Raw genomic sequence first — 9,280 nt, forward strand, 5'->3', positions numbered from 1 at the left:
TGGTGCACGTCCACGATTTTGAAACTTCTACGTGCTTATAATAAAATAAGAACTTCATTAACTAAGATTCGAAATTTCTTTCCTTGAACATTCAACGTTAATGGCGTATCATAGTACGTAGCTAGTGCTTTAGTTGAAAACGATGCATCCATTGTATATTCCTTTGTTATTACTCGCTTTAGGTGGCCTACATATATCAATAAACTACCCTCAGTGGACTAAATCAATCATTGAAGTTTTCGTTTTCTACGATTTTTTTATTTCTGCTTTAAACCTACCATGAACGTTTCTTCAAGGTGAAACGGTCTTTTTCATGGCTCAGTCCACAAAATTACACGGTATGATATGGTGCAGTTTAAGTTATTAATATTTCTTTATGGAACAATTAAAAAAAAAAAGGTTTTCACAGCACACGTTTCAGTGCCTCTATAAATACAGCAATGGGGCAATAACATTTAATCCAAACAAATTCATAGTACTATAGAACTTGATCAATCACTTATTGCATATTAACATAGAATGGCATTGCGTGGATATTTCTTTGTTCTTGTGCATGTCTTTGTGTATGCTGCTCTTGCAACCTCAGCCTTCTCAAATTTGTCATCTCATTACTATGACTACTCTTGCCCCAAAGCTTTGAGCACCATCAAAACTGCTGTGGAGGCGGCGGTACAGAAAGAACGTCGTATGGGAGCATCCTTGACACGCCTGCACTTCCATGATTGCTTTGTTAACGTAAGACAATCTATGCTTGTGTCCAGCATGTGCATTCTCCACATAGTGCATGTTTCGAATGAGTCTGATAAATTTTACTTGGTTTCTGAGGGTGATTTCAGGGCTGCGATGGTTCGATTCTTCTAGATTCAACATCTTCCATTGACAGCGAGAAGAATTCAAATGCGAATTTCCAATCAGCTAGAGGGTTTGAAGTGGTGGATGAGATCAAGCAGGCTGTGGACGAAGCATGTGGGAAACCTGTTGTTTCTTGCGCAGACATATTGGCTGTTGCAGCTCGTGACTCTGTCGTTGCGGTGAGTAACAATAGTTCATTATAAACTGATAACAACAACTTTCTTCGCGTACTGTTTACCATCGTTTTGACTTGAATTGGACTGTTCTGAAAGTTGATTATGCGAATTATGTGCATGCATGATGCAGTTAGGTGGTCCATCATGGAAGGTGAAACTGGGGAGAAGAGACTCCACCACAGCAAGTCGTGCAGCAGCAGATGCAAACATTCCAGCACCATTTTTCAGCCTCTCTCAACTCATCACCAACTTCAGGAACCATGGCCTTGATGAGAAGGACCTTGTTGTTCTTGCTGGAGGCCACTCCATCGGATATGCACAGTGTGCTACCTTTAGGGCTCATATCTACAACGACTCCAACATTGATCCAGACTTTGCCAAAGATCTCAAATACATTTGCCCTACAGCTGGTGCTGATTCCAACCTTTCTCCTCTGGACTCAACTGCTGCTCAATTTGACAAAAACTATTATTCTAATTTGGTCCAAAAGAAAGGGCTTCTTCACTCTGATCAAGAACTCTTCAATGGTGGTTCTACTGATGACCTTGTCAAACAGTACAGCTACGATACTGAAGATTTCTATGAAGATTTCGCAAAGTCGATGATTAGGATGGGAAATATTCAGCCCCTCACTGGGAATCAAGGTGAAATTCGTGTTAACTGCAGGAAAGTAAACGAATGAGTGTGTATCTTACGTAATGAATAATTCTTGAGGGTTGTTGCACGATTATGATTTATAATTTATATAAGAATAATGATACATTGACACCCCATTTTTACCACTTTCATGACCACCTGACGTGGCAGCAGCATTTGGGTTTTATTTTTTTATTTTTGAACAGAAAAATGAAATTGGCATTCAGAGACAACATTTCCCGCACAAGCGCGTGTTGTCACAGCCTTCTCCCACTCCTCACTCCAGCGCAAACGTTAACATTTTTTGGTTTTTGAAAACTCTCCACCGCGCTCCACCGCTTCTCCACTCTCCCCAAATCTCGCAGTTCCTTTCCCCAGTTCGTCGAAAGCTCCCAGTTCCGCACCACACAGACACGAAGCCGGCGCCCCACAACCATCGTCCCGCACACCCACACACCTCTGGAACCCTTCCCGCACCACACACAGTTCTGCTCCAGGACTTCAAATCCCTTACCGCTCCACAAATCCCCTCCCGCACCCGAACCCCTTCCGTCGTCATTGTTCTCATCACAAAACCCCTGTGTGCGAGAAACCCTAACCCGAGAAACCGCAGTGATCTTCTTCGCTTGTCAATCCCCGAATCCCTGTCCACAATCCCAAATCCCCAATTTCATAACCTAACCTAAATTTTGCCCCAATTTCAACGGTCACCACCGCTGCTCCCACCGGTGAGGCTCACCTGCCATTTTCCTATGAGAATTTATTCCCTCAGTGACGCAAACCCCAAAACCCCTCCATGCGAGAAACCCTAACCCGAATCCCTCTCCACACTCCGAATTCCCCAATTTGATAACCTAACCTCAACCTCCCCTCTATCTTTCCCTCACTTTCAATTAGTACACGAACTCCAGCCCATGGCCAACCACTGAAGCCGCAGTCGACCACTGAACCTCATCCGTCGACCCTACTCTCTATCCACCACACTGAACCACGGATTTTCGAGCCTTCCTCTGTGTCTCATGGGCTGAGCACGATCCAGTAGTCTCTGGCGGGCTGAGCACGATCCAGGAGCAAGGTCCATATTCTTTCAACATTGTTCATGCCATGTTATTGTTTCTGTGGTGCAATTTGTGCTGTTTTGTTTTGTTAAAATTATGTTCTACAATTAGTGTTGATTTCTGCGACTTAGTTACCATGTTTATCTTTTTTGAAGTACTAGTTTTTGGCACGCTTAGTTTGTGTTCGTGTCTATTTATATGTGCAATTGTTTTGTGCAATCGGTGCAATGATTAGAGCAATTTGTTGGGGCTACATACATATTATTGTTTTGTGGATTGAGCTAACAGTTGGTTAATATTGCAGAACTAGTTTTGTTTGTGTTATTTGATAATTGCACTTGAATACATGTGTGCAATTTTTATGTGAAAATGGTTTATGAATACATTATGAATGATTTGATTTATATTGATTTTTGTGAACTGAAGATCTGATTTGGGAATCATGACTGATGGCAGTGAAGACGATGGTTGTACAACTGAGACGAAGGTATGAGTTTGGAAATTGTCATACAAGGTTGTTCAATATATGTATTAAATAATGACTTGATGTATTCTTTTTTTTTGTGGATGCAGATTTATTTTAGACATTCATGTCGAACGCATTTTCTTGGTTCTTTGAATAAGATCTTAACAGAAGAACAAATTATTTGTCTAGAACAAACACCCTTTGCTTGGATGCCGAAGTTGAAAGAGTCTCTGAAGATAAGTAGAAATCTTCTAAATGAGTTGGTTAATGTGTGGGTTGAGAGGATAGGAGGTTTTCTCCTTAATAAAGAAATTGTTAGATTTTCTTTATTAGATGTATGCTTAGGTTTAGGGTTACGGGTTGTTGGAACTAAAATTGATTTGGCTGAGGGTTTTATTCAGAGTCAGTGTAGGAAACAGTTTGATGATGAAAACGTTGATGTCAAAATGGTTTATGAATTCTTAATGCAACATCTTGGAGATTTAAGTGTAGTTGATTTTTGTAGATTGTATGTTTTGATAGGAATATGTGAGTTTCTATTGTCTAGTCGTAGGGGTAGAATTTTTCCGATATTGTTCAACATTGTGGATGACTTTGGAAGTCTAGGAAAATATAATTGGGGTAGTCTTGTGTATGAGTACTTGGTTGAGAGTCTATGTATTGCTTCATTGTTGTTGAGCGACGAAGGAAATGCGAAATACTTTCATGTGGATGGTTGTGTTTATTTGTTACAGGTATAATAAATTATTCGTTAATTGATTGTTTTATTAATTATGATCTTGAATTATTCGCTAATGGTGTTAAAATTTTGTTTAAATTTTGTTACAGGTATGGGCTTTTGAGCATTTGTTGATTTGGAAGAGAAAGGGAGGAACTCCCAGCAGTCAATTTCCACGAATATTGCATTGGATGGATGTTAAAGTTGGGGATTCCATAGTTAGTCGTAGTTTGAAGAAGAAAGCGGTTAGTTTGATCTTTGTTTATAATTTATAATTTGATTGTGTTTATTACTCAATCAATTTATTGAATGATTTATTATTGGTTTGCTTGTTGGTTTATTTTGTTCATGATGGCAGGTTTTGCATGACGTTGCCGTGTCAGAAGAAGAGCTTAAACATGTAGTTGTCCAAGAAGGTTTTCATGAATATGGGTGTGGATTTGGCAAGGTTGAAAGGAGAAATGAAGGAGGGTGTTTTTTAGAAGAGAAGGAAGAGCTTATGCGTGAAATTTTAGAACAAGAAGCTGTTATTGAGGAACTTAAGCAATCAATTGATATTCTAAAAACAAAGATGAAGGAGAGGAGGAAACAACCGCCTAAGGAATATGATCCATGTTATGACACCAATGGTTGTGCTTCTTCGACACATGATCATAGTTTTGATTTGGGAGGCAAATCTGTTGAGGAAGATGATGAAGTTCATAAAAGCAATGACATGTGTGACGAAATGGAGGAAAGCAATATGTATGCGCGAATGAAGCATCAACCTCGCACACGTTACAAAAGTCGTTCTATTCGAACTCCGTTTGCGAGTTATGGGATAAGGAGGTTGAAGAAATAGTTTGGAATTATTATTGTGTCCAATATTTTGAATTACAAGTTTTTTATGACCTTATATATGAAGAATGTTGTTTACAAAATTATATTTTTGGTTATTGGTAATGACAGGGTCGTACTGAATGACAAATTCATTTGTTTGTGTTCATTTCAATATACAATTGTGTGACAAATGCTGCTCCACTCAAACTATATTAATCTGTTACAATGTGTGTGTCCAAAAAGTCTATCCTGGGTTACAGCTTAGATTTCACCAGGTGGCATGATAAATTCCAAAAAGGTCCACCAATGTTTGGGGTTCAGTTATAACATATGCAATGAGTAAAAGAAATTAAATATTGTCTGCCATCAAAGGGGGAAACAAACTGGGGTTCACCAATGCCCTGGGATTATTATTTTATTAAAAGAACCCTCCAAGTAATTTGTCAAAAAAGTCTATCCTGGGTTACAGCTTAGATTTCACCGGGTGGCATGATAAATTCCAAAAAGGTCCACCAATGTTTGGGGTTCACTTATAACATTTGCACTGAGTTAAAGAAATTAAATATTGTCTGCCATGAAAGGGGGAAACAAACTGGGGTCCACCAATGCCCTGGGATTATTATTTTATTAAAAAAATCCTACAAGTAATTTGTCCAAAAAGTCTATCCTGGGTTATAGCTTAGATTTCAATGGGTGGCATGATAAATTCCAAAAAGGTCCACCAATGTTTGGGGTTCACTTATAACATATGCAATGAGTAAAAGAAATTAAATATTGTCTGCCATCAAAGGGGGAAACAAACTGGGGTCCACCAATGCCCTGGGATTATTATTTTATTAAAAGAACCCTACAAGTAATTTGTCCAAAAAGTCTATCCTGGGTTACAGCTTAGATTTCACTGGGTGGCATGATAAATTCCAAAAAGGTCCACCAATGTTTGGGGTTCACTTATAACATATGCAATGAGCAAAAGAAATTAAATATTGTCTACCATCAAAGGGGGAAACAAACTGGGGTCAACCAATGCCCTGTGATTATTATTTTATTAAAAGAACCCTACAAGTAATTTGTCCAAAAAGTCTATCCTGGGTTACAGCTTAGATTTCACTAGGTGGCATGATAAATTCCAAAAAGGTGCACCAATGTTTCGGGTTCACTTATAACATTTGCACTGAGTAAAAGAAATAAAATATTGTCTGCCATCAAAGGGGGAAACAAACTGGGGTCCACCAATGCCCTGGGATTATTATTTTATTAAAAAAACCCTACAAGTAATTTGTCCAAAAAGTCTATCCTGGGTTACAGCTTAGATTTCACTGGGTGGCATGATAAATTCCAAAAAGGTCCACCAATGTTTGGGGTTCACTTATAACATTTGCACTGAGTTAAAGAACTTAAATATTGTCTGCCATGAAAGGGGGAAACAAACTGGGGTCCACCAATGACCTGGGATTATTATTTTATTAAAAAAATCCTACAAGTAATTTGTCCAAAAAGTCTATCCTGGGTTACAGCTTAGATTTCACTGGGTGGCATGATAAATTCCAAAAAGGTCCACCAATGTTTGGGGTTCACTTATAACATTTGCACTGCGTAAAAGAAATTAAATATTGTCTGCCATCAAAGGGGGAAACAAACTGGGGTCCACCAATGCCCTGGGATTATTATTTTATTAAAAAAATCCTACAAGTAATTTGTCCAAAAAGTCTATCCTGGGTTATAGCTTAGATTTCATTGGGTGGCATGATAAATTCGAAAAAGGTCCACCAATGTTTGGGGTTCACTTATAACATTTGCACTGAGTTAAAGAAATTAAATATTGTCTACCATGAAAGGGGGAAACAAACTGGGGTCCACCAATGCCCTGGGATTATTATTTTATTAAAAAAATCCTACAAGTAATTTGTCCAAAAAGTCTATCCTGGGTTACAGCTTAGATTTCACTGGGTGGCATGATAAATTCCAAAAAGGTCCACCAATGTTTGGGGTTCACTTATAACATTTGCACTGAGTTAAAGAACTTAAATATTGTCTGCCATGAAAGGGGGAAACAAACTGGGGTCCACCAATGCCCTGGGATTATTATTTTGTTAAAAAAATCCTACAAGTAATTTCTCCAAAAAGTCTATCCTGGGTTACAGCTTAGATTTCACTGGGTGGCATGATAAATTCCAAAAAGGTCCACCAATGTTTGGGGTTCACTTATAACATTTGCACTGCGTAAAAGAAATTAAATATTGTCTGCCATCAAAGGGGGAAACAAACTGGGGTCCACCAATGCCCTGGGATTATTATTTTATTAAAAGAACCCTACAAGTAATTTGTCCAAAAAGTCTATCCTGGGTTACAGCTTAGATTTCACTGGGTGGCATGATAAATTCCAAAAAGGTCCACCAATGTTTGGGGTTCACTTATAACATTTGCACTGAGTTAAAGAACTTAAATATTGTCTGCCATGAAAGGGGGAAACAAACTGGGGTCCACCAATGCCCTGGGATTATTATTTTATTAAAAAAATCCTACAAGTAATTTGTCCAAAAAGTCTATCCTGGGTTACAGCTTAGATTTCACTGGGTGGCATGATAAATTCCAAAAAGGTCCACCAATGTTTGGGGTTCACTTATAACATTTGCACTGCGTAAAAGAAATTAAATATTGTCTGCCATCAAAGGGGGAAACAAACTGGGGTCCACCAATGCCCTGGGATTATTATTTTATTAAAAAAATCCTACAAGTAATTTGTCCAAAAAGTCTATCCTGGGTTACAGCTTAGATTTCATTGGGTGGCGTGATAAATTCGAAAAAGGTCCACCAATGTTTGGGGTTCACTTATAACATTTGCACTGAGTTAAAGAAATTAAATATTGTCTGCCATGAAAGGAGGAAACAAACTGGGGTCCACCAATGCCCTGGGATTATTATTTTATTAAAAAAATCCTACAAGTAATTTGTCCAAAAAGTCTATCCTGGGTTACAGCTTAGATTTCACTGGGTGGCATGATAAATTCCAAAAAGGTCCACCAATGTTTGGGGTTCACTTATAACATTTGCACTGCGTAAAAGAAATTAAATATTGTCTGCCATCAAAGGGGGAAACAAACTGGGGTCCACCAATGCCCTGGGATTATTATTTTATTAAAAGAACCCTACAAGTAATTTGTCCAAAAAGTCTATCCTGGGTTACAGCTTAGATTTCACTGGGTGGCATGATAAATTCCAAAAAGGTCCACCAATGTTTGGGGTTCACTTATAACATTTGCACTGAGTTAAAGAACTTAAATATTGTCTGCCATGAAAGGGGGAAACAAACTGGGGTCCACCAATGCCCTGGGATTATTATTTTATTAAAAAAATCCTACAAGTAATTTGTCCAAAAAGTCTATCCTGGGTTACAGCTTAGATTTCACTGGGTGGCATGATAAATTCCAAAAAGGTCCACCAATGTTTGGGGTTCACTTATAACATTTCCACTGAGTTAAAGAACTTAAATATTGTCTGCCATGAAAGGGGGAAACAAACTGGGGTCCACCAATGCCCTGGGATTATTATTTTATTAAAAAAATCCTACAAGTAATTTGTCCAAAAAGTCTATCATGGGTTACAGCTTAGATTTCACTGGGTGGCATGATAAATTCCAAAAAGGTCCACCAATGTTTGGGGTTCACTTATAACATTTGCACTGCGTAAAAGAAATTAAATATTGTCTGCCATCAAAGGGGGAAACAAACTGGGGTCCACCAATGCCCTGGGATTATTATTTTATTAAAAAAATCCTACAAGTAATTTGTCCAAAAAGTCTATCCTGGGTTACAGCTTAGATTTCATTGGGTGGCATGATAAATTCGAAAAAGGTCCACCAATGTTTGGGGTTCACTTATAACATTTGCACTGAGTTAAAGAAATTAAATATTGTCTGCCATGAAAGGGGGAAACAAACTGGGGTCCACCAATGCCCTGGGATTATTATTTTATTAAAAATATCCAACAAGTAATTTGTCCAAAAAGTTTATCCTGGGTTACAGCTTAGATTTCACTGGGTGGCATGATAAATTCCAAAAAGGTCCACCAATGTTTGGGGTTCACTTATAACATTTGCACTGCGTAAAAGAAATTAAATATTGTCTGCCATCAAAGGGGGAAACAAACTGGGGTCCACCAATGCCCTGGGATTATTATTTTATTAAAAGAACCCTACAAGTAATTTGTCTAAAAAGTCTATCCTGGGTTACAGCTTAGATTTCACTGGGTGGCATGATAAATTCCAAAAAGGTCCACCAATGTTTGGGGTTCACTTGTAACATTTGCACTGAGTTAAAGAACTTAAATATTGTCTGCCATGAAAGGGGGAAACAAACTGGGGTCCACCAATGCCCTGGGATTATTATTTTATTAAAAAAATCCTACAAGTAATTTGTCCAAAAAGTCTATCCTGGGTTACAGCTTAGATTTCACTGGGTGGCATGATAAATTCCAAAAAGGTCCACCAATGTTTGGGGTTCACTTATAACATTTGCACTGAGTTAAAGAACTTAAATATTGTCTGCCATGAAAGGGG

General features: G+C 38.3%; 2 protein-coding genes across 2 annotated transcripts; both read left to right on the top strand.

Annotated features, from left to right (window-relative positions):
* The first annotated feature begins 519 nt into the window (after positions 1 to 519).
* Positions 520 to 1,763, top strand: LOC114167365 (peroxidase P7-like). The gene is made up of 3 exons (XM_028052438.2): positions 520 to 735; positions 837 to 1,031; positions 1,159 to 1,763. The coding sequence occupies exons 1-3, from the start codon at positions 520 to 522 to the stop codon at positions 1,708 to 1,710; spliced, it is 963 nt and encodes a 320-aa protein (XP_027908239.2). The 3' UTR covers positions 1,711 to 1,763.
* A 1,526-nt stretch (positions 1,764 to 3,289) lies between these two features.
* On the top strand, positions 3,290 to 4,747 carry LOC146883209 (uncharacterized). Its single transcript, XM_085667476.1, has 3 exons — positions 3,290 to 3,922; positions 4,017 to 4,151; positions 4,265 to 4,747. The coding sequence occupies exons 1-3, from the start codon at positions 3,290 to 3,292 to the stop codon at positions 4,745 to 4,747; spliced, it is 1,251 nt and encodes a 416-aa protein (XP_085523602.1).
* Positions 4,748 to 9,280: the final 4,533 nt, after the last annotated feature.

The sequence above is a fragment of the Vigna unguiculata genome, chromosome 10 (genome assembly GCF_037176805.1).
Source record: "Vigna unguiculata cultivar grain cowpea cultivar isolate G323 ecotype 2 chromosome 10, ASM3717680v1, whole genome shotgun sequence".
Taxonomy (NCBI): Eukaryota; Viridiplantae; Streptophyta; class Magnoliopsida; order Fabales; family Fabaceae; genus Vigna; species Vigna unguiculata.

Bases quoted from the DNA above. Each gene is read 5' to 3' on its own strand.
- LOC146883209 (XM_085667476.1), top strand. From the start codon at position 3,290: ATGCAGATTTATTTTAGACATTCATGTCGAACGCATTTTCTTGGTTCT. The intron at 3,923-4,016 runs GTATAATAAATT...ATTTTGTTACAG, and splicing joins GTTGTGTTTATTTGTTACAG to GTATGGGCTTTTGAGCATTT. The intron at 4,152-4,264 runs GTTAGTTTGATC...TCATGATGGCAG, and splicing joins GTAGTTTGAAGAAGAAAGCG to GTTTTGCATGACGTTGCCGT.
- LOC114167365 (XM_028052438.2), top strand. From the start codon at position 520: ATGGCATTGCGTGGATATTTCTTTGTTCTTGTGCATGTCTTTGTGTAT. The intron at 736-836 runs GTAAGACAATCT...GGGTGATTTCAG, and splicing joins TCCATGATTGCTTTGTTAAC to GGCTGCGATGGTTCGATTCT. The intron at 1,032-1,158 runs GTGAGTAACAAT...TGCATGATGCAG, and splicing joins CTCGTGACTCTGTCGTTGCG to TTAGGTGGTCCATCATGGAA.